Source organism: Bubalus kerabau, chromosome 4, assembly GCF_029407905.1.
Source record: "Bubalus kerabau isolate K-KA32 ecotype Philippines breed swamp buffalo chromosome 4, PCC_UOA_SB_1v2, whole genome shotgun sequence".
Lineage (NCBI taxonomy): Eukaryota > Metazoa > Chordata > Mammalia > Artiodactyla > Bovidae > Bubalus > Bubalus kerabau.
This window is the reverse complement of record NC_073627.1, coordinates 115,115,844-115,140,057: the sequence shown is the minus strand read 5'-3', so window position 1 is coordinate 115,140,057 and position 24,214 is coordinate 115,115,844. Positions and strand designations below refer to the sequence as shown.

Here is a 24,214-nt window from a genome sequence, read left to right as displayed (position 1 = left end):
AGTCGTGTCCGACTCTGTGCGACCCCATAGACGGCAGCCCATGAGGCTCCTCTGTCCCTGGGATTCTCCAGGCAAGAATACTGGAGTAGGTTGCCATTTCCTTCTCCGATGCATGAAAGTGAAAAGGGAAAGTGAAGTCTCTCAGTCGTTCCCGACTCTTAAGCGAGCCCATGGACTGCAGCCCACCAGGCTCCTCCGTCCATGGGAGTTTCCAGGCAAGAGTACTGGAGTGGATTACCACAAAAAGCATATGCAACATTCAGGAATACTGTACTTGGGAAAGTAAAACACATAAGTGATGCAGGGAGCTCAAATTTTAACACATTCTATTTTTACTAGAAAATAAATTCAGGTCCTAATATATTATCAGGGCTAAATTTAACATTTGGCAGGCTGGTTGTATATGGCCATTCTTCCTGCTTCTGATGCTACACTTACATTTACTGCACATGAGACCTAAATCTAAATGAAAACTGATGTTCAGCATCAAAATGTACATCCTTCGGGAAGGTAAAAGTGTACGATCTTTCCAAGGCTAAGAACAGCTTCTGCTGATTGGCAGATCTTGCACGTCATCCAAATTCCTTTGCCCACTCATGTGGGTTAGACGCTAGGGTAACCAAGTTCCTTTGGCAGGGATTGGGGAGATAGAGCAGAAAACACCTGCCAGCACTAGAGAGAAATGGAATGAGCTTTGGTGGGGCATCTTTGATATGGCTCTGTAGCGAGGAATTCTAGAAAGACTGAGACTAAGACTGGAAACTGGGTTTTTACTGAGTTAATACCTCACAACACAAACTCTATAAAACCAAAATTTGTTCTGTCTTTATGTGAAGTGTATGCACAAGTCTGGAAGTGTTTCCCCAGGGGTGAGGGGCTAGACACTGAGCAAATGATTACTGAATTAGCATAACTGTATAAGAATAAAATTTATTGTACCAGAGAAGAAATTTTTTTCTTCATTCTGTAGATATGGAGTTAGTGATATTACATATAGTTCTCTACTATGAGGTGATAATAAGGAGTCAGCTCTAAGCCCTAGGTATGAGTGTTATCATATATTAAGAAAATCTCCTTTTTCTTGTTGGTTTATAGGGTGTGGAGTTAAATGAGAAAAATATAGCATCTAAATAACATTAAGTATAGCATTTAAAAATAGCATTTAAATATCAATATTTCTTAGTGATTTTATCATAAAGTCATAATTTGTTTTTAATTCTAGGTTATAGGAAAGCGCACTATATAGGAAGCATAAAAACACTATTTGTTTACTGTTTCTAGATGTCTAGTACAGATTAAGTCCTATTAATATAAACATTAGTGGGGCATCTAAATATTTTTCATCATCCTAGAATTCTAATGTCTTGAAAATTATTAGGAATTAAAAAGGCAAGGTAAAATTGAAAATAGAGTAATTTCAATATGCAGGGTTTAAAGATTTTTAATAATATTTATCAAATAGGATTTTTCCTTCATTTTAAAGTTCTAACAGATTGACATGAGTATGAAAGTCCCAACGACTGTGGAATAGTTCTTTGGGAGGACAGGTTATCACAATGAAACCCTTCCTTTTAGTACTGACACCTTCTGGATGCCCAGAACTTGCCCCAATTTATGAAGACACCAATCTACACAAAAGTGCAGTATGGAATTTGTTTCTCTTCTGATAAAACTGAAGCAATAATAGCATCACACAGTTATACTCTAAGGTATTTTAAAGTACACAAAAGTACAGCTATTTATGCTATGTAGTTATGTGAATAATATTCCCAAGAGACATTAAGTCTTTAATAACCAACTTCTGTCAAACACTTAAGCACAGAACTATATTAAGACAGCATGTGGCATTCAATATTTGACATTTCATCCCATAAGAAGGCAAAGCACAACAATAACACGTCTCTGAAAAGCAAATGCCATTAAGTGCAAATTTCCAGAACACAAGGTCAATCTAGAAACACATTTTAAAATTCAACAGATTCACTTTTTAAATTAGTATGCTCAGTATATAATTTTCAAACACAATCCGAAGTGATTTTCCAATGTTTTTCATAGTCTTAACTTTTCCTCCCTTGTAAAAATATACTCACTGGTTCATTTTCTGTTTTCCAATTTTCACATCTACTAGCTGAAACTAACCTTATAGGAATATTCTTTTTTCTCCACATTTCCAAATGTGAAATAGATTTTATTTAAATCCCATAATAAGAACACCACCAGTAATAACATTCCCTTATGTTTGAGCTTTAAAGTAAACCGTAAACAGTTCTAAAAGGAGAAATTTTTAATCCTCCCACAACCAGAGCTGAGAATTAGCACAACTTCCTTCAAAAAATTTGTCAAGTGAATACTGTAACTAGACACAGAGGGAGATAGTCCCCCCAAGAACAAGGTACTGTTTTTTGACTCCTAACTCCACGTGGGCACGAGAAGGTACAGAACTGTGTTACCCAAGGAAGACTTGTAGACACCGAGGGCCTTACACTGAGCTTGAAAAGGGAACCACCTGCTTTCCGCCCACATACACCTCCTCAATATTTCGGTCATCTCCTGAAAGAAACATCAAGGAATCATTGTTTATAACCTGAACAGGGAGATTTGATCAATAGAAAATGCAGCATCTAATCTGAGGATTAGAGCCTGAAATACATGCCTAAAACAGAATTCACGTAAAGTTGAATTGACCCTCCATCACTGTCCTTTTAGCTAGAATAAGTGTTTTCCATTTCCAGCCCCAGTTGTAAAAGAAATACTTATCTTTACACCCCAAAATAATACTCAGCATGGTGAGATGAAGGGCTTCAAGAAATTGAACTTCACAAGAAATACCACATGTGTCTCTCCCACTCCAAATTCACTCAGAACTCAGAGGTCATCCAATGGAGTGAGAGGAAGAATAGAATCTTCTATACTATTTACTTCTCTGTCTCTCTCAGTGAATAGAATTGAATGTGAGTATGGTAAAGAAACAAACAAACAAACAAACAAAAAAAAACTGGCTTCCCTGGTGGCTCAGTAGCAAAGAATCCACCTGCCAATGCAATGGGTTTGATCCCTGGGTTGGGAAGATCCCCTGGAGAAGGAAATGGCAATACTCCAGTATTCTTGTCTGGGAAATCCCATGGACAGAGGAGCCTGGTGGCCTACATTCCATGGGGTCACAAAAACGTTGGACATGACTTAGCAACTAAACAACATGTTAAAAAAGAATGCATGGAAAGACTCCACCACATATCACAATGTGGTGGGGCAGACTGAAGGGTCAGAACAAGTGTAGGAGGAACTACAGGATGATCTCGCGTCCTGCCTGCCATTCCTCAAATTTAGGGTTTAATACTATGTTCTCAAAGAGCATGTTCATTTCAAATAGTGCCTTTAAATATTGTACCATAAATGGGCTCAGTGCTGCTGCTGCTACTGCTGCTAAGTCGCTTCAATCGTGTCCAACTCTGTGCAACCCCATAGACGGCAGCCCACCAGGCTCCCCCGCCCCTGGCATTCTCCAGGCAAGAACACTGGAGTGGGTTGCCATTTCCTTCTCCAATGCATGAAAGTGAAAAGTGAAAATGAAGTCGCTCAGTCATGTCAGACTCTTGTGACCCCATAGACAGCAGCCTATCAGGCTCCTCTGCCCATGGGATTTTCTAGGCAAGAGTACTGGAGTGAGTTGCCATTGCCTTCTCCAGGGCTCAGTGCTAAGGAATGCTAAAAACAGTAAGTCTAAGCAAATGATCACACATAATGCTTAACATATGGTACAATATATGCAGAGAGCATACCAAGAGACAACAAAAGATTTTATTTAGCATAGAGACATATATACCTACCTAGATATAGGAACTTCTGGATAACAGCCTAAAATGAAAAATAAAGATAATAATAAAAAAGAGTATTTTCTGCACTTAGAAAAGCAAATTGACCATGAATAGTGGTTGGCAAAACCCAGAAATATAAACTTATTTCTCGATGGCAAAAATCTATTTTTATTTTTTTCTAAACACAGACTTTTTTTCTTTTGTATATATATATATATAGCCCACAGAAGAGAAAAATGTTGTACATTTCAATGCCCAAACTTATTTATATATTTACATAAAAGATGCTATCTTGATTATCACTATCTGTTTGCAGTTCCACATGTGAATTTCTTTAGTCTTGCATTCCATATCAAGGAGTTACAGTGAAAATATTTTTAATTTAAGCCCTAAAAAGGTCTTGAGATAAGATACATAATCCATCCATTTGACAGGTACTGTAATTCCCTCTGTTGTGTACATTAGCCTGGCTGGAACTTAGTCCCAGAAATGGACACACTGGTGTCTGTCTATTCCAATAACAGAGCTGGGTAAAGGGGAAGAAATTATTTGTCACCCACAATCCAGTATCCCAAGTCAAAATGCTAAACTATGGCCAAAAGTACATAACTCTACTCACTGGAACTAGCTTCTACGGCTAATAGTCACTGTCTCACTTAAGCTGGTATCCAATGAACACCCCAAAATCTACTTTTATTAATGAAAAAGAAATGGTCTTTTGCCTAAAAAAATAAAAGTACTGATTATTATTTTTTTAATTTTATTTTATTTTTAAATTTTACATAATTATATTAGTTTTGCCAAATGTCAAAATGAATCTGCCACAGGTATACATGTGTTCCCCATCCAGGTTCGATGCACGATACTGGATGCTTGGGGCTGGTGCACTGGGACGACCCAAAAGTACTGATTATTAACAAATGTTTTCCAATGCCTGAAAGTTCTTAATATATAACCTTGAAATCTTCAGAGGGAAAGTGTTAACATAAATTAAATAATTTAATATAATAATATAAATATTTTAAGAGGTGTATAAGACAAGAAAAATGCCTGGATGAATGGGACTGAACCCTCTTCCCAGAAACTCACTCTAATATTCCAGGAAATTAACTCAATCAATAAAAAGTAAAAGATTAAGTAATATAAAAATAACTAATGCTATTAACTTCAAATAATCCAGCACTTTTCTTCTAAAAACTTCAGTATGTTACATATAATATCACACTTACTCTCATAAGTGGATCAATTTTTAAATGACAATAGTTAAATTTTAAGAAAAACTATCCCATAAAGAATTGTTATTAAAGTAAGAAGAACCAGTTTATTTTATATATATAAAACATGATAAGAGGGACAAAATAATGAAACTCACTTATAATTAAGAGTCAATGTAGCATTGTGATCAAGAACCCAGACCCCAAAAATCAGAAAGTCCTGGAATGGAATCCAAACTCTTGTCTATTAATTACTAGCCATGAGTTCTTAGGAAATCATTTAACCTTCCTTAAGTCTCACTGCCCCATAAACCACATGGTAATATTAATAGCACGTTCCTCTCATTATAGTTCTGATAGTTAAACAAAAAATGATGTATGAAAGTGCATAATCCCATGCCATTTAGCACATAGAAGGTGTGTTCAATAAGTGGTAACGATATTATGTTTTCTTAGAGTCAAGTACCTTCAAATATACAAATATATTCAAAATAGAAGTGTTTGTTTATACCATTATTATCATGAAATTATAATAACTTAAAAGGATCTAGCTTCCCTTATAAGAGTCTCCTCCATTCCATTAAACTGTTTCAGTGTCTTTTTTCTTTTTTTTCCTATAGGGAAGTTGTTATGACTAGTTCATGAAATAAATGCTTTCTGATCAACTTCCTTTTACATACCTCAGAAATCTCACCAACAAAATCTCCATAAAACAGGTCAATGGGAGAGTCAGATGCTTTGGGGTTGATCAGGAGGGCATCAAATTCCTTACCCACTTCAAAATTTCCAATCACTCTATCCAGCCCCAGGACTACAGGGTGGAATAAATTAACAAACAGTCAGTATCTCCAAGCTTTGGACCATGTAAATATCCCAATTTGCAAGGACAGAATCTGCCAACATATCACTAGGAAAAAAAAAATCAGTATCTTAATAATGAAGCATTCCAATAGACCACAAGACTTCAATTTACAGAAAGCAGAGTAAGGAGAGGGAAAGCAAAATCTGAGAACAGAGGTCTCTTCAACACCCTAATCATATTAATAATTCTGATCGTATGTCTGTTTTGGCTCTACCAGTGCCCTTCACAGTCCAGTTGGTCTATGATTTCCATTCATCCTCTAAGAAACACGACGATTGACCTAATATCTTTCTTTTCCTCTCCTAGTCACCTTCCAACATTCCAACTCATTTCCTTCCCCGTTTTATTCTTTTGTTCTACAAAATAGCTGATAAGATCTACTTTTGTGGCAGTGAAATGAACTTCAAATAAGTAAAAACTAATTATCTTTTTTTTTTTTTTTGGCGTGTTTGTCAATGCAGGCATATCCATCCTAAGTTCCTTTAATGATTTGAATAGAAAAATATTCACTTCTGAAAGTAAATGGATCCTCATAGCTCAAGAGTCCCAGTGCTTTAGAAAGCAGACTAATTTCTCTGTAACCTTAAAGATTTCCTGGTTGCCAGAGAAGAATGGTTCTTTACATAGGGCATAGGTCAATAATGTCTATTGACTTGATCCATCTCACAGCTAGAATTCTTGTTCCATGAATAGTGGATGTCAAGGAAGAACATCTCTCATTTTTATGGTTTACTTTCAAAAGATGAGGGCAGTTGGTTTTCCTGGTCAGTGAGGGTATTGAATTTAAGCTCCTTAAAGCCAATAATGTGGATAGAGTGTTCCAAATAGAAGCATGCATGAAAGAAAGGTCAACTGGAGTGCAGCATGCTGTAGTTGAATTTTTACGTGTATTTTTTTTATTCTGTCACTGTCAGGATACAGTCCTGTGTGAAAATATTAGACAGTAACCACTGCATTATATTTCTATGTATGGATATCCAAAAGTCTTTTGGCAACGCTCTAAGCACACATTTAGAAATCCTGCTTGTTCTTAAATGGTTATTTAAAGGGTAACTCATTTATTCTCAGAAAAGAAAGAGACTTTTTAGCCAAAGAATTCTTATAGGAAGACAGAGGTGCAAACATAATTAGAAAAGTTAAAAAGTAGCTGGGTGACTGATTGTGGGGAGAAGAACTGAATGAAATAGAAAGTCACTAGAAATCTTCTCCCCCTTCACTGATTACACTTGACATTTTTCATTTGACACTTGTCATTACACTTGACACTTGTCATTTTTCATTTGACAAATAGCATGACAAACATGAGTTTTTGATGACTGTATTCATCATAAAATTATTGTATGTTTAATAGGCCAGATAACCAGGTTCAGTTGCCAGGATTTGACAAGGGTGTATGTGTGTGTGTGTGTGTGTGTTGTGTGTGTGTGTGTGTTATGTGTGTGTGTATTGTGTGTGTGTGTTATAGCCCCACTATGCCACTATGTAAGGGCTTCCCTGGTAGCTCAGATGGTAAAGAATCTGCCTGCAATGCAGGAGACTCGGGTTCGATCCCTGGGTCAAGAAGATCCCCTAGAGAGGGAATAGCAACCCATTCTAGTATTCTTGCCTGGAAAATTCCATGGACAGAAGAGCCTGGTGGGCTACAGTCCATGGGGTTGCAAAGAGTTGGAGATTATATATATATATATATATATATATATATATATATATATATATATAAATGTATATAAACTAACTGGATTATTTGTTAGAATCTGGAGAGTTCCGGTATGAACTAACCAAAAAAAGACACAACTACTTTCAGTGAATTGTAAATTGATCTAAATTCACATTATTGCAGAGCGGCCTAACCATGCTGGTAAGCAACTCAAATGCACTTTAAGAAATGCAGTTTTACTGTCTCTGGAGCAGATGTTGGCTCTGTGAAGGCAATTTATGCATATCTTAATCTTGAGAGTGAATGTAAAGCTAGGAAGAGCCCAGCTTTTAACAGGGAAGCATTCATCTCATTCACTCAGACTCTTGTGGAGACACAAGCTAAGGAAAAGAAATTCTGTAACAGTAACCTCAGAGGCCCAGAAAATAGATCTGAAAGCTGTACAGCAAGGAAGAAATAATTTGGTAAGCACCCCATGCCAGCCTGGTCAGATAACAGGATCCTGATGAAACAACTCACAGTCGGCCTAGACTAAAAAAGCATTATTTAAATATAAGTCATTTACACCATGAAGTTAAGGTGGTAGGACAACTATGTGAACTCAGATGTGAAAGTGGGGAGTGTCACACTTGTTAAAAGTACAGAACCTTTAAAACTTGTAACTTTAGAAAATGAAGTCTTAAGACATGGGAAAATGCAAAGCACATGACCTTTTTCTTGAAATGTTCTTTATGGCATTCTTCATAGCAGAACATTCAGAGAAGAGCCAAGAAGTTTCTCTTCCCAGGATACCCTGGCCTCCATCATACTTCATTTCTAAGATCTAGGGTATTTATCATAAATATCAAGATATATTAAAAAATATACACTTGCCTCAAGATCTATGTTTTTCTTTCTCACTAGCTACCTAAGGTTTCATGCTATGCTCATTATCATCCATCCAGATTATATTACAATACTAAAGTGAAAGCAATACAGTTACCAAGTTCTATTTTTTCAGTAAAAATACAATTACATATGAGAGCTGGGAAAAGCTGATGAACAATATTTGCATATCAACCAGCTGTATTTTTACAACTTTCTCTTTTGAAGGAGGCTTGTAATTAGCGTACTTAAGTATATAAACAAACTACATAGTCTAGGCTAAGCTTTATACAGGAAGGAAAAAAAGAGATTTATACAGGAAGATATTGCAATGGAAAGCATTGACCTGCACTCTGGCATCAGATTTCTAGATTCAAATAATATACCACAGCTTGACAGGGGTGTAAGCCTCACTCAGGTAACTGGTTGGTAAAATAGAATAAATAACAGTAGTTCTGAGGATTAAATAACAGCATCCATAAAGCATGTTGCATAGTGCCTACCACATGGTAAGAAACCAGTAAGTCTTGGCTATTATTATTATTACTACTCAGGCCAATTGAGAGCACTTTACTTGACTTGATGGGAAAAAACTGATTAAAGAATTCATATGCATGTGACCAATGCAAGTATCCATTACAACAATATGATAACTGCATACTGAACATCTCTTCTGCCAAAAACAAGGAACTTATTAAATTAATGATTCAAATCATTCAAATAATGATTCACCACATGCTTAAATGTGCACTTTACTTGCTAAACTTTGGGTATATTATGTGAGATGCAAATCATGAATATGGGGATGCATGCTGATGTCAGCATCATGAGCCTTCATACTTCAGCCACAGACATAGATTGGTATGGTTGTACATTGTGTGAGAGAGAAAGAAAATGCTCATTACCTTGGCTGCCTCCAAGAGTAGCTAGTCTGAAGACTTCATTGAGGGTGAGGCTTTTTGCATTTATCTTATTAATTAAAAGGATATTGGAAACCATCACTGCTCTTCTGATTGCATCAAGCATGGATGATGAATAACCACCAGCCACATCTGTGGTAGATAAAATAAACAGTAACCTTATGAGCTGGATTATTAGGTATATTGGGTTTTTTATGTTTTTAATGACAGATATTCACTTTAATATACTTCAGAGAAAAGACCTTATCTACAAACACAGAATAGACATAGACTAATATTTAAAGGAATTCAAAACTTGCAATTAGTATCAAATTATACTTCTACTAGTTTTCTAGGGCTGCTGAAACAGATTGCCACAAATGTGATGGTTCAAAACAGCAGAAATTTAGACTTCTCTAGTAGTCTGGTGATTAAGACTCAGTGCTCCCACTGAAGAGGCATGGGTTCAGTCCCTGATTGGGGAACTAACATCTCACATGTGTGGCAAAAAAAAAAAAAAAGAAAGAAAAAACAGCAGAAATTTATTCTCTCACAGTTTTGGAGGGCAGAAGTCTTAAAGTGTAGCAGGGCCACCATCCCTACAGTGTCTAGGGAAGAATCTTCCCTGATTTCTCCCAGGGGGCTCCTGGTGTTCCTTGGTTTGTGGCAGTGTAGCTCCAGTGTCTGCCTCATATTCAAATAGGCTTCTTCCTTCTGTGTCTTTATGCGCCTTCATTGCTTGTTCTTATAAGGACATTCATCATTGGATTCACCTTCATTCACAATGACTTCATCTTAAGAGCTTTACCTTAATTACATTCGCAAAGATCTTTATTCCAAATAAGGCCATATTTACATGTTCCTGGTAGATATCTCCTTTTGGGGGAGGTGGTACGGGGAGCACAATTCAACCCAGCACAAAACCCAAATGTTCAATAAAGTTAAGAGAAGAAACATCTTTGACTATTCCCTAAACTCTCAGAGAAACTGGTCAAATATGATTACATTATAGATAACGTGAGATCTAAAATAAACTCATAGTTCTGTGCTCTAAAAACTTGTTGCTGCTAAGTCACTTCAGTCATGTCCGACTCTGTGCAACCCCATAGATGGCAGCCCACCAGGCTCCCCTGTCGCTGGGATTCTCCAGGCAAGAACACTGGAGTGGGTTGCCATTTCCTTCTCTAATGCATGAAAGTGAAAAGTGAAAGTGAAGTTGCTCAGTCGTGTCCGACTCTTAGCGACCCCATGGACTATAGCCCACCAGGCTCCTCAGTCCATGGGATTTTCCAGGCAAGAGTACTGGAGTTGGGTGCCATTGCCTTCTCCAAAAAATTTGTCCTAACTCTATTTTAATTCCAATGAGGACTTTGGGAATTAAATAGCTACTTCTTTATGATAATTTTTTCAGGAAGAGCTTTTATTTATTTATTTATTTTTTTAATCAATAAAATCAGGAAGAGCTTTTAGAATGAACTTAAATATTCTGGAAAAATTAGTGTAATAAATGATCAGTGCTGATATAGACCGCTTTACATTTGTCACTGGCATCATCAGATGAGGAATGAGAATTTTTATAGTGTTTTAAATAAATCCCTAATCATAATTAAATTGAAATACTGCATTTGACAAGAATGAATATAGAAGTTAAATGAATTTGTATAAATGTCAAGTAAGCTAACATGTTTTATTAGAGGAAAAGTACATCTATAGCTAATCAGTTCAGTTGAGTTCAGTTCAGTCGCTCAGTTGTGTCCGACTCTTTGTGACCCCATGAATCGCAGCACACCAGGCCTCCCTGTCCATCACCAACTCCCGGAGTTCACTCAGACTCATGTCCATCGAGTCGGTGATGCCATCCAGCCATCTCATCCTCTGTCATCCCCTTCTCCTCCTGCCCCCAATCCATCCCAGCATCAGGGTCTTTTCCAATGAGTCAACTCTTCGCATGAGGTGGCCAAAGTACTGGAGTTTCAGCTTTAGCATCATTCCTTCCAAAGAAATCCCAGGGCTCATCTCCTTCAGAATGGACTGGTTGGATCTCCTTGCAGTCCAAGGGACTCTCAAGAGTCTTCTCCAACACCACAGTTCAAAAGCATCAATTCTTGGGCGCTCAGCTTTCTTCACAGTCCAACTCTCACATCCATACATGACCATTGGAAAAACCATAGCCTTGACTAGACAGACCTTTGTTGGCAAAGTAATGTCTCTGCTTTTGAATATGCTATCTAGGTTGGTCATAACTTTCCTTCCAAGGAATAAGCGTCTTTTAATTCCATGGCTGCAGTCACCATCTGCAGTGATTTTGGAGCCCAGAAAAATAAAGTTAGCCACTGTTTCCACTGTTTCCCCATCTATTTCCCATGAAGTGATGGGACTGGATGCCATGATCTTTGTTTTCTGAATGTTGAGCTTTAAGCCAACTTTTTCACTCTCCTCTTTCACTTTGATCAAGAGGCTTTTTAGTTCCTCTTCACTTTCTGCCATAAGGGTGGTGTCATCTGCATATCTGAGGTTATTGATATTTCTCCCGGCAATCTTGATTCCAGCTTGTGCTTCTTCCAGCCCACCATTTCTCATGATGTGCTATGCATAGAAGTTAAATAAGCAGGGTGACAATATACAGCCTTGACATACTCCTTTTCCTATTTGCAACTAGTCTGTTGTTCCATGTCCAGTTCTAACTGTTGCTTCCTGAACTGCATATAGGTTTCTCAAGAGGCAGGTCAGGTGGTCTGGTATTCCCATCTCTTTCAGAAGTTTCCACAGTTTATTGTGATCCACACAGTCAAAGGCTTTGGCATAGTCAATAAAGCAGAAAGAGATGTTTTTCTGGAACTCTCTTGCTTTTTCCATGATCCAGCAGATGTTGGCAATTTGGTCTCTGGTTCCTCTGCCTTTTCTAAAACCAGCTTGAACATCAGGAAGTTCACAGTTCACGTATTGCTGAAGCCTGGCTTGGAGAATTTTGAGCATTACTTTACTAGCGTGTGAGATGAGTGCCAATTGTGTGGTAGTTTGAGCATTCTTTGGCATTGCCTTTCTTTGGGATTAGAATGAAAACTGACCTTTTCCAGTCCTGTGGCCACTGCTGAGTTTTCCAAATTTGCTGGCATTTTCAGTGCAGCACTTTCACAGCATCATCTTTCAGGATTTGAAATAGCTCAACTGGAATTCCATCAGCTCCACTAGCTTTGTTCATAGTGATGCTTTCTAAGGCCCACTTGGCATCACATTCCAGGATGCCTGGCTCTAGGTGAGTGATCACACCATCATGATTATCTTGGTCATGAAGATCTTTTTTGTACAGTTCTTCTGTGTATTCCTGCCACCTCTTCTTAATATCTTCTGCTTCTATAGCTAATAAAATACACGTAATATTTCAAGAGTTCCTTTTGTCACGTCTTGGTAGACACATATAATTGTTAGTGCCTATGTATATTGCAAAGATCAAAAACAATAGCCCACTAAGTAATCTTAGATTGCAGTTTAATTTTATGTTCAGCTGTCTTATATGTCTTTAGATAAACTTGTATGATTTTTTTTTTGTTTTAGAAAATACTTTTCTTTAGCCAGAATAGTATTGCTAGAGGCTCATCCAGTTCCTTGACAAGTTTTACTCATCTATTTAGTCCACTTTAACATACAGTAACCATCCATTAACCTTTCATTTTATCATAGCATCCAACTAATAAAACACATATGATTTGGGGAACATGCACATTATGCTTTGAAATACTTTGTCTATTGATTTTTTTCTTTATTACTAGAACAAAGAAAATGTTCAATCTATAGGCAGAATAAAATGGTATCACTACATGGTATGGAAATAAGTAAAGATTGAATATATATTTCAAAATATGTAAGAAGCAGCTAAGAAAACCATATAAGAATAAAAACTTGAGCCAGGGGGCAATAGAAGAATAAAAAGAAGTAATTCTATATGTATGTGTTCATCCTATTCATTCATTCATTTATCAACAGATTTACTGAGCACCTTCTTTGTACTTGATTTATTAAAGCAATCATAAATAAAAGTTACAGGTACTGCATGAGACTACTATTTTATGGAGAAGGAGAAGAGACATACAAAGAAACAAATATTAATAATAAACCATGTTCAGTTAGTGATAAAGAAAATGGAGGTATAAAGCCATTGTGACAGGATGGTCAGAGAAGACATCGTTAAGTCAACAACATTTAAACTAGGACAAAAATGACAACCATGTTTAGAGAGACATAAAGGGTATTCCAGGCAGAGGAGCAAAGGCACTCAGGTCTTTTGGCAGGAGTGGGTGTGATTCACAGAGGGGATTAAAAGGGAGCACTGTAGGGAGGAGAGCAGCACGAGGTGGGGCTGGGAGGTGGAGAGATGTCACACCATGCAGAACTCTGGCCTCATAAAGAGGTTTGCATATTCAAAATCACACTGAAGGTGGTAATCAGGAGGGAGTGAAATAGTCATATTTTCATTGTGATTCTTTTGAAAAGAGAATACTGGATTAGAAGGGCCCAGGAATATGAGACCATTAGGAAGCTGCTGCTAAGTCGCTTTAGTCGTGTCCAACTCTGTGTGACCCCATAGACGGCAGCCCACCAGGTGCCCCTGTCCTTGAGATTCTCCAGGCAAGAACACTGGAGTGGGGTGCCATTTCCTTCTCCAATGCATGAAAGGAAAAGTGAAAGTGAAGTTGCTCAGTGGTGTCCGACTCTTCGCAACCCCATGGACTGCAGCCTACCAAGCTTCTCTGTCCATGGGATTTTCCAGGCAAGAGTACTGGAGTGGGGTGCCATCGCCTTCTCCGATTAGGAAGCTAGTGCAGGAGTTTAAGCAAGAAGCAATGGCTTCTTGTATGCTTGTATGAGGTGTTCAGATCAGTCGCTCAGTCGTGTCCAACTCTTTGCGACCCCATGAATCGCAGCACACCAGGCCTCCCTGTCCATCACCAACTCCCAGAGTTCACTCAGACTCACGTCCATCGAGTCAGTGATGCCATTCAGCCATCTCATCCTCTGTCATCCCCTTCTCCTCCTGCCCCCAATCCCTCCCAGCATCAGGGTCTTTTCCAATGAGTCAACTCTTCGCATGAGGTGGCCAAAGTATTGGAGTTTCAGCTTGAGCATCAGTCCATCCAATAAACACCCAGGACTGATCTCCTTTAGGATGGACTAGTTGGACCTCCTAGCAGTCTGAGGGACTCTCAAGAGTCTTCTCCAACACCACAGTTCAAAAGCTTCAATTTTTTGGCGCTCAACTTTGTTTACAGTCCAACTCTCATGACCACTGGAAAAACCATAGCCTTGACTAGACGGACCTTTGTTGGCAAAGTAATGTCTCTGCTTTTGAATATGCTATCTAGGTTGGTCATAACTTTCCTTCCAAGGAGTAAGCATCTTTTAATTTCAAGGCTGCAATCACCATCTGCAGTGATCTTGGAGGTGTATGAGGCATTTAAGAGGACAGGCTTAGATGTTTGAAGGTATAATAAAGTTTGGGGATTGTATGAGGAGGTATCAAGGAGAAAGGAGAAAGTAAGCAACTGAAAATACAGGTTTGGAATTCAAAGAGGAATCTGGGCTGGATATAAAAATCTGAGTCATCTGCATATATGTAGCCCATATAAAGTCATGGTTGCAGATGATGACTCCTAAGAAGAGAGTTGAAAAGAGGAGACAGCCTAGGTCTGAGCCTTGAGGAAAGCTTTTGAATGGCCAGGAAGAGAAGGGACCTTCTGAGAAGATGAAGAAGGGCAGGCAAGAGAGGAAGAAGGGAAACAAAACCAGTGTGGTGTCACTGAATCCAAGGAAAGAGTATTTGGACAAGAAGTCCAGTGCAATAAAGACAGACTAGTGTCTTTTGGAGTTGGCAGCAAAAGAGATCGTGTGTGTGTGTGTGTGTTAGTCACTCAGTCTTGTCTGACTCTTTGTGACCCCATGGACTGTAGCCCTCCAGGCTCTTCTGTCCATGGGATTCTCCAGGCAAGAATACTGGAGTGGGTTGCCATTTCCTCCTCCAAAAGAGATGGTAGTGTGGTAACAATCCAGGGTAGAAAGGACAAGGATAGTAACTATGGATGGTGGTAAGAAGCCAGGCTGAAGTGGGTGGAGGAATAGAAGAGTGCCTGGGATGCAGTAGCAGTGTGAGTACCTACTCATTGAAGTTTTGCTGTGAAGGGGGATAGAGAAGTGGGGCAGGAGCCAGAAGAGGGTGTCTAATTAACAGAGAGGTTTTCTTCACACCTCTGCTTAAAAGATCAGGAGGTCTACAGAATGTTTGTATGGTGAAGGAATGATCCAGGAGGGAGGAGGTAACAATGATACAGGAGAGTTACTGGCCAATGGAATTGATTTATTGAGATCAAGGGAGAGGAGAGAGTACAGAACACACCTCAGGGTATGTTTGTTTTTGACTTAGATTGGAAGAGAAATTTTTTTAGCTGCAGCGAGAAAAAGAAGAGAAAATGCAAACAGATGGAGGAAGGTATGTAAATTTAGTGGTGGGAACATAAAGGAAAGGCTTCTGATTATGTCTGTTTTCTCAATGACTGATGAGATAAGGCCATTAGCTGGAAGCGAGGAGGGTATGATTTGGGATAAAATATTTAGGAAGAAATAGGTAAGTCTGTCTTGGAATATGAGAACATATTAGAGAAACATAATTGTCTATTTGGGTAGTGCTAAGGGCCACTTAGGATTTGAAAGCAACATTTAAAATGAAACCACTAGAAAAATTTTTTCCAGCAACATCCAGCTGCTCAACTTAAACACTGAGAAAGGGAAGAGCTGAGACAGCCAAGGGGGGTGGGCTTGTCAAAAGTTAATTAAAAATAAAAAAAAAAAATGAGGAAGGGAGGGTGGAAGGAAAGAAAGGAAGGAAAAAGAGAGGGACATGAGAAACGAGGAAGTTCCAAGGAATGATTATAGTGAATACTCTGGCATCTAAGATGCGTAGATTAGGAAAAGAATAATGAATTTTGAAAAAGTTGCTCAAAGAATATTGCTTTTGAATTAATTGAAGTAAATTAGAAGGATACGAATTTGTCCCTAGAGAGTGGCATCCTAGCTCCATGTACATTGTTTTGATGAGTTTGTAGGTCTTGTTGACATAAACTTGTTCCATATTTTTTTCAGGTTACTGCTTTGTTTGTTTTTTGATAATTTGCTATTTCCTTTTTTTTGAGATAAGGAAATTTTATATACTCATAATTTTGCTCCCACTTGCCAAATACATCTTCATCCTTTCAACCTTACACATAAACCACTACTTCTTGGTTTCTGTTAATAAAATCAGAAAGTAAAACAATGTTTAGTACTTGGGAAGTTCTTTCTTGCAGCCTGTACATTATTTTATGTATCTTAATATACATAATATACTTAATATACATAATATTTATGTAAAATATTAAAGACATTCAAATGATCCAGGGAAAATATAATACCAAAACTCAAGGACCTAACACTCAGTTTCAAAGACAGTATTATATATTCAGGTCCCAGGAACCTCTTCCCAGAGGGAAATACCTTGATTTTTGTTGCCATTTTGATTTTTTAAATGTTTATATTATTGTTTATTAAAGCTGTTAGACCAGTTTAAGACTCATAGTCTGATAGTTTTTTTAAAAGGTATTACTTTTAACATTGTACACATTCTGTCATTTTTTAAACTCCTTTACAATTTTTTTCTTATTTCTGTTTTAAATGATTTTAGCCTTCCCTGACATCCTGTTGTACCATACTTCCCTATACCATGACCCTTCACTTTGCCTCATCACTCATTGAATCATATAGATTTTCAAGTAATTTTTTCAAAGGCTTCATGGGGAGAATATTTTCCAAACCCTTGTACATTTGAGAATTTTGTTGCCTTCACACATGAGGGAGAATGTGGCCCAATATAATATTCTTGAATAACAACCACTTTCTCTCCAAACTCTTGTTCTTGATATTTTGCAGGCCAACAAAAATTGGTTTTTAACTGTTTTATTGATAAATGACTTTTCCCCCTGCCCTCAGCATTTTAGAACTTTCTTTTCTTTTTCTTTATAATTCAAATATTTTGCCACAATTGGTTCAGTTATGGTTTAGACCAGAAGAGGGTAAGTTCTTTCATTATGATATTCAGTAAGCCCAGAAAAGATTTGCTCTTCAGACCTCTGATGGTTGTTGCTTCTGTTCCATTAGTTCTGGATCCTTAGTCAGGAAAATCCTGTTTGCTGGTGCCATGCTCTCTTTATCTTCCACGTAGATTGTTCTCAAACACCCTCTTTGGTCTTTGGTCAACTTCATTCTCCACATCACTGATTTAATTTTCCACAACAATAATTCTGCTTCTCATGGCTAGCTATGTGGTTTGTTTGTTTTTTTTTTTAACTGAGGGATAATTAAGGTATCATAAAATGCTCAGAACTTGTGTTCAGTTTGATGAATGTTAATAACTATATATAGCCATTTAAGTACCTTTCAAAAAACAAGATATTAAACATTTCCCTCACCCCAGCAAGGTCCCTCATGGCCCTTTTCAGTAGTTCCCCTCCCCACCCCTACCCCAGATCTTGGCAACCACTTTTTTTAATTGATGTTTTATTTTTAATCACTTTTTATTGGAGTATAACTGCTCTACAATGCTGTGTTAGTTTTTACTGTATGGTAAAGTGAATCAGCTTTATGTATACATATATCCCTCTCTTGTTTGGATTTCCTTCCCATTTCAGTCACCACAGAGCACACTCCCGTGCTCACTGCATTGCTGTTTACAATAGCCAGGACACGGAGGCAACCTAAACATTCATCAACAGACGAATGGGCAAAGAAAATGTCGTGCATATACACAAAGGGACACCACCCAGCCACAAAAAAGGAACGAAACTGTGCCATTTGTAAAGATGTGGTTGGACCCAGAGACCATCCTACAGAGTGAAGTCAGTGGGAAAGGAAGGGCCACACCTCTTAACAAGAAAACTAGTTAGAAAAATATATCAGCCACTTTGGACAGAATAAAGTGCACATGGCAAATATGAATGTCTACCTGCTTTTGCTTGGCACCCATTTTCTGATTTCTGTCAATGTAGGTTAGCTCTGTTGCTGCTAACCTGGACAGTCTGTTGTCCCTGGACTTCATACATATGGGACCATAGAGTGTGTGCTCTTTTGTGCTTGGCTTTTTTCACTTAATGAAATGATTTTTAAACAAAAATGTTTTAATTTATTGAAGTAGAGTTGATGAATAGTATTGTGTTAATTTCTGCTGTATGGGAAAGTAATGCATTCTTTTTTCATATTCTTTTCTATTATGGTTTATCACAGGATATTGAATATAGTTCCCTGTGCTATGCAGTAGGACCCTGCTGTTTATCCATTCCAAATGTAATAGTTTGCATCTGCTAACCCCAAACTCCCAGTCCACTCCTCTCCCTCGGCAACTCCAAGTCTACTTTCTATGTCTCTGAGTCTGTTTCTGTTTTGTAGATAGGTTCATTTGTGTCATGTTTTAGATTCTACATATGAGGGATACCATGTGGTATTTGTCCTCTTTCTGACTTCTTCACTGGGTTTGATAGTTTCTAGGTCCATCCATAGTGCTTCAGTGGCATTGCTTCAGTCTTCTTTAATGGCTGAGTAGTATGCCATCGTATGTATTACCACATTGTTTTTACCCATTTATCTGTCAACATTTAGGTTGCTTCCAGTCTTGACTATGGTAAATAGTGCTGCTATGAACATACAGGTGCATGTGTCTTTTTGTATTATAGTTTTGTGTGGATATATGCACTGGAGTGGGATTGCTGGATCATATGGCAACTCTTTTTAGTTTTCTGAGGAACCTCCATACTCTTTTCCCTGTAACTGCACCAAGTTACCTTCCCACCAAGTGTATGAGGGTTCCCTTCTCACCACACCCTCTCCAGTATTTTTAACAAAATATTTTTGTTTTGTATATATCAATGATTTGTTCTTTTTTTAAAAAAGAATGCTGAATGGTGTTTCTTTGTTTGAATATGCTGCATCTGCTTATCTGTCCTCCTTTAGAAGGTTTTTAAACTTTATTTCCAGTTTGGGGCTATTATTAATAAAGCTATTATAAATATTCTTGTATAACTATATGTGTTTATTTCTCTAGGGTAAATACCCAAAATGAAATTACTGAGTCATATTTAGATGTATTTTCAACTTTAGAGAACTATTTGGCAGTTTCTTATAAAGTGGTTGTACCATGTAGTCTCCCTCCAGTAGTGTATAGCGATTTACATGATTATTTTTTCTTTTTCAGTTTTCTTCTTCCATTTTCAAATTTTCCTTTTCCATCAAAACTCAAGGTCTTTTCATGGGGCCATGTCTTCTTGTCCTCTAAGGATGATAGCAATATTCTGAACTCTTATTCTAGATCCTAAAAACATGGGAGATATGTTCATCCTCTTATTATTTTTGATACCATTTTCTCTTGTTTTGTAATGGTTTTGTGAAGTGTCATGTACGTTTCTCATATTTAATAATTAAGAAATGAGAAAGTTCAGATCTGCCTCTATTTGTGATAGAGTGAATGATCCACTCTTAGACCTACACTCTTGGCACAATATAAGTTAAACAGTCTTTTAAAAAAAAAGAAAAAAAAAAGTTAAACAGTCTTTTAAAGTTCAAAGGAAAAGAACAAGTTTATGCATAAAGGTCATGTTTAGGAAATAGTTGTATATAGGATGGCTATGTAAAATGCAACAGCATCTTCCAAGTTAATATATGAGAATATATCATATTAAATCAAACCTTTAATCAGGAAACCAATGTTATTCATTCCCTTTTAAGCCAATCTTTATTGACTAGTGCAACTTGCCAGGTATCTGCTAACCACATCACATGTATTTTTTTCATTTAAGCCTCAAAACAAGCATGTAGCATAGATATTGTTATAATTATTATTGTTCTTGTTATGGAAATTAGGACATGAATCTTTAGAAAATTAAGGTATTTTGCTCAAGGTCTTACGGCTAAGTGACAGAGCTCTACATAATCATTTTAGATCATTACTATGCAACCCAAACTCAAGAACTGGAAGTCATGTGAGGAATTAAAGTTGTGGAGACCAAATTCCTTGAAAATCTGAAAGCAACATCTGAGTTTTGCATTTCTACTAAATTTTTCATTGACAAAAACTCTTGACCACTTTTTTTCTTATCCATTAAAGGTTTTCTGTCAGAGTAAAAACAACTGGTTTCCTACCTTAATACCTGAAACTATATCCAAGTATTACACAATCTCAGTGATTCAAGGCTTAAATTCAAATTTTAAAAAAACCTCAATTGCTTTGATTCATGTAAAACTGAGGAAAACCTCTAATGTAGCACACCTCTTTAAAATTATAAATGATAACAATAACCCTGTGTACAAGACAGCAAAAGAGACACTGATGTATAGAACAGTCTTATGGACTCTGTGAGAGAGGGAGAGGGTGGGAAGATTTGGGAGAATGGCATTGAAACATGTAAAATATCATGTATGAAACGAGTTGCCAGTCCAGGTTTGATGCACGATACTGGATGCTTGGGGCTGGTGCACTGGGACGACCCAGAGGGATGGAATGGGGAGGGAGGAGGGAGGAGGGTTCAGGATGGGGAACACATATATACCTGTGGCGGATTCATTTTGATATTTGGCAAAACTAATACAATTATGTAAAGTTTAAAAATAAAATAAAATTAAAATAAAATAAAATAAAATAAAATCATAAATGAATATTTTATTACTGTAGTCTTACCAATATTGTTTGGTATAAACTGAGACTTGAGTTGTTGCAAAAAATGATGAAAAGCATTATTTTCAATTTGCAAACATCCTGGTGCTCTTACAAATCAGTAAAACAAATGAATCAAGAATGAAAAATAAGACCTTGTGCCCCAAAGCCATTTAAAAAAATTTTTTTAGTTCATTCATACCCATTGATAAAATAAAGGTCATAGCAGATGCCTAGACATTTGGGCCTGACTCCCTTCCAAAGTGAGCAGCACTACACATACTCAGGAAAAGCAATCCAAATGTACTATGAGAAAAAGGAGACATCACTAATTCATCAGCCACCTAGACTGTCCTTCAGCCTAGCAAACATCAGACTGCCTGTGGGAATCAGAATCTCATTTTGTTAAAAACTTCTTAAAAGCAAAGCACGTTTTTTAATATACCTCAGAGTTCTCCATTATGGCATAGACTGAATTTGTGCTCACTATTCACAAGGTCGAATAATTTTCTTTTGAGACAGTATTTGTGATGACACAGTTACTGAAGACTAAAAACATAAAAACCCAAGCCATCGAAATTTAGCAAGAAGGACAAAACAAAAAGGAAAAAAAGAACAAGGACTTTTTAAAAAGAATCTCTAAAGCACTTGAGAAGGGCTTATCCTTTATAGCCCTGTGTCTGAATATAAATATGGATAATGGCTTTCAAGAGGTTAATGCCACCAAAACTTTTCCCTTTGCATATATTTTCTTACTGTTTCCAACTTCACTATTTTATTAGCATAAGATGTGACTGCCAGAAAATAAAACTAAGTTTTTTAAATCATACAACTGTTACTTGAAAATTAGTCACAGTAGAAAGTTGTGCACTTTATCAACCACTTTGCCATGGCTCTTAATGGGAAGCTACTAACCTGTACCCAGCCCTATCTTCACTCCATGTTTCAGGACCTCTGGCACATTGAGCAGGCCGCTGCTGAGCCTGCAGAGAGAGGAGACGGTCAGAACAAGGAGACCCCCACATGGGTCCAACAAGAGAAGGACGCTAACAGTAACAATGGGGATGTCACTGAAAATTGTGATTCCCATTGTCTCAGCTCTAATGCTGACACAAACACATTAGTCACATCTGACCATCTGAGTCCTGGAGCGAAAAAGGATCAAAAACCTTGAGCAGAGATTCCTATTAGAAGAGCACAAAACAGCAAGAATTAGAAAGGAGAGCAGGGGATTATGTGTAAGGAAAAATAAATAAGAATTTAAATCTTGCAATTAGTTCAATGGTTTTACCGAATTTATATATATTTTTCAGCTTTCAGTTCAGTTCAGTTCAGTTGCTCATTTGTGTCCGACTCTTTGTGACCCCATGAATCGCAGCACGCCAGGCCTCCCTGTCCATCACCAACTCCCGGAGTTCACTCAGACTCACGTCCATCAAGTCTGTGATGCCATCCAGTCATCTCATCCTCTGTCGTCCCCTTCTCCTCCTGCCCCCAATCCCTCCCAGCATCAGAGTCTTTTCCAATGGGTCAACTCTTCACATGAGGTGGCCAAAGTACTGGAGTTTCAGCTTTAGCATCATTCCTTCCAAAGAAATCCCAGGGCTGATCTCCTTCAGAATGGACTGGTTCAGCTTTACAAACAACTTATTGACCAGAGACGTATTAATGCATCTTTTGTTACCTCAATGTTATTGATTAGAGATATTTCAAAATTCACTTATATAACAAATCACCAGCCACAAGCATTAGTTTCTGCAAAAATCCCGTAACAATGTGATTGTTCAATAATGTCAATTGGTCAATAATGTGTTAAGATATAAATGACAAAATTATAGGATATTTAAAGTATACAACATGATGATTTGATATATGTATACACTGGGAGAGGATTTCTCCCCATTGAAAAATCTATCACCTCATGTATATTTACCTTTTTTTGTTGTTGAGAACCTACAAGTTCTACTCTCTTAAAAAAATTGAATTATACAATATGGTGTTAGCAACTTGTAAAAAAAATTTTTTTTTCAAGCAGCCCATCCTTCTATGCTAGGAAGTAGAAATTATAAAGCATTGCCTTTCCTCTCCTCCTGGAATCATTTGTTGCCTTGAATAACTAGCGATTTGCAAGGGCAAAGAAAGAGGGATAAAACTGGAAGAGGGGATGCAGGCCATAAGTCAGGGCTTGATGGATCAAATGCTGCTTCTGAGGACAGCAGCAACTAGGACAGATTTCAAACATTGTGACCCTGAGCTCAATAGATGTGCCGCCTTTCTAAAGAGACAAAAACTAAAGCGATCCTCAGAAGTCTGTGAAGATGCAAAGGTCAAAGTGGTTTGCTTGAAAATGTATGTAACTATCATTTTCAAAGCCCAGTGCACGTGCAAGAAATCTCTCAAAGTTGTTGGAGAAAGAATAGCAGTGACCATTCAAACCAAAACATTAGCCATAAAGGAAAATTTAACTTCAAACCTCAGTTTGCAAAGCTGAGTCATGTTTTCATTTAGGTGTTGCGTAACTAAACTCATAGGATGTTAAACCCCTCCTCTAACTGGTCACCAGACCATAATTATGGTCAGTAAGATGTACATAGGCAAGATTCTCTGTTAGGTATGATCACTTTATGTCTGAAAACGAAAAGCCTCTGGAACCTCTCAAAACACTCCAGAAATATATTGCCATGGCTGACGTGCATTTCCTATACTGCCTCTGACTAGAACTTTTTTACTCACAGAGTCCCCAGATTTCTGACAGCCAGAACCATCTCCTTTCTGCCTGGAGGCTCTCTCACAAAGCTGCAGCCTGCTCTGCTCTCCTTTGGGGAAGGTCTGAAATTGCAGAGATTCCATGCCCCTTCACCCTGACCCAGCAGCCCTCCACCAATAACTGGTAAGTTTGGGTATAACTATTTCAGCTCCCCCACCTCTTGGGCAGGGTGTCCTTGAGGTGTACATTGGTTCCCTGAGTATTCCAGGAGGATTAAATTCCAGGAGCCTCTGGTGATAACCTGCTTGGTAGTGTGCTCTTTACTGACTTCCTTTCCTTCTCTGTCTCTCCCCACTAAAGGTGCTTTGAGATCACCTTCCAAATAAATTACTTGCGCATAAATCCTTATGCCATGTTCTGCTTCTGCAAGAACTCAAAATGAGGAAGGATATAAAGTAATCCTCAAAAAAATGA

At 37.7% G+C, this 24,214-nt stretch overlaps 1 protein-coding gene across 3 annotated transcripts in view; it reads right to left on the bottom strand.

The window, feature by feature from the left end:
* Positions 1 to 1,423: 1,423 nt before the first annotated feature.
* The window catches only part of GDA (guanine deaminase), a 248,433-nt gene continuing 225,642 nt past the window's right edge, over positions 1,424 to 24,214 (bottom strand). For all 3 annotated transcript variants that reach the window (XM_055578307.1, XM_055578306.1, XM_055578308.1), the window contains exons 10-14: positions 21,949 to 22,016; positions 9,318 to 9,464; positions 5,710 to 5,840; positions 3,828 to 3,855; positions 1,424 to 2,550 (exon numbers count right to left, since the gene is read on the bottom strand). In XM_055578307.1, coding sequence (XP_055434282.1) covers positions 2,480 to 2,550; positions 3,828 to 3,855; positions 5,710 to 5,840; positions 9,318 to 9,464; positions 21,949 to 22,016 — 445 coding nt within the window. In that variant the 3' untranslated portion in view covers positions 1,424 to 2,479. The remainder of the gene's footprint in view (positions 2,551 to 3,827; positions 3,856 to 5,709; positions 5,841 to 9,317; positions 9,465 to 21,948; positions 22,017 to 24,214) is intronic.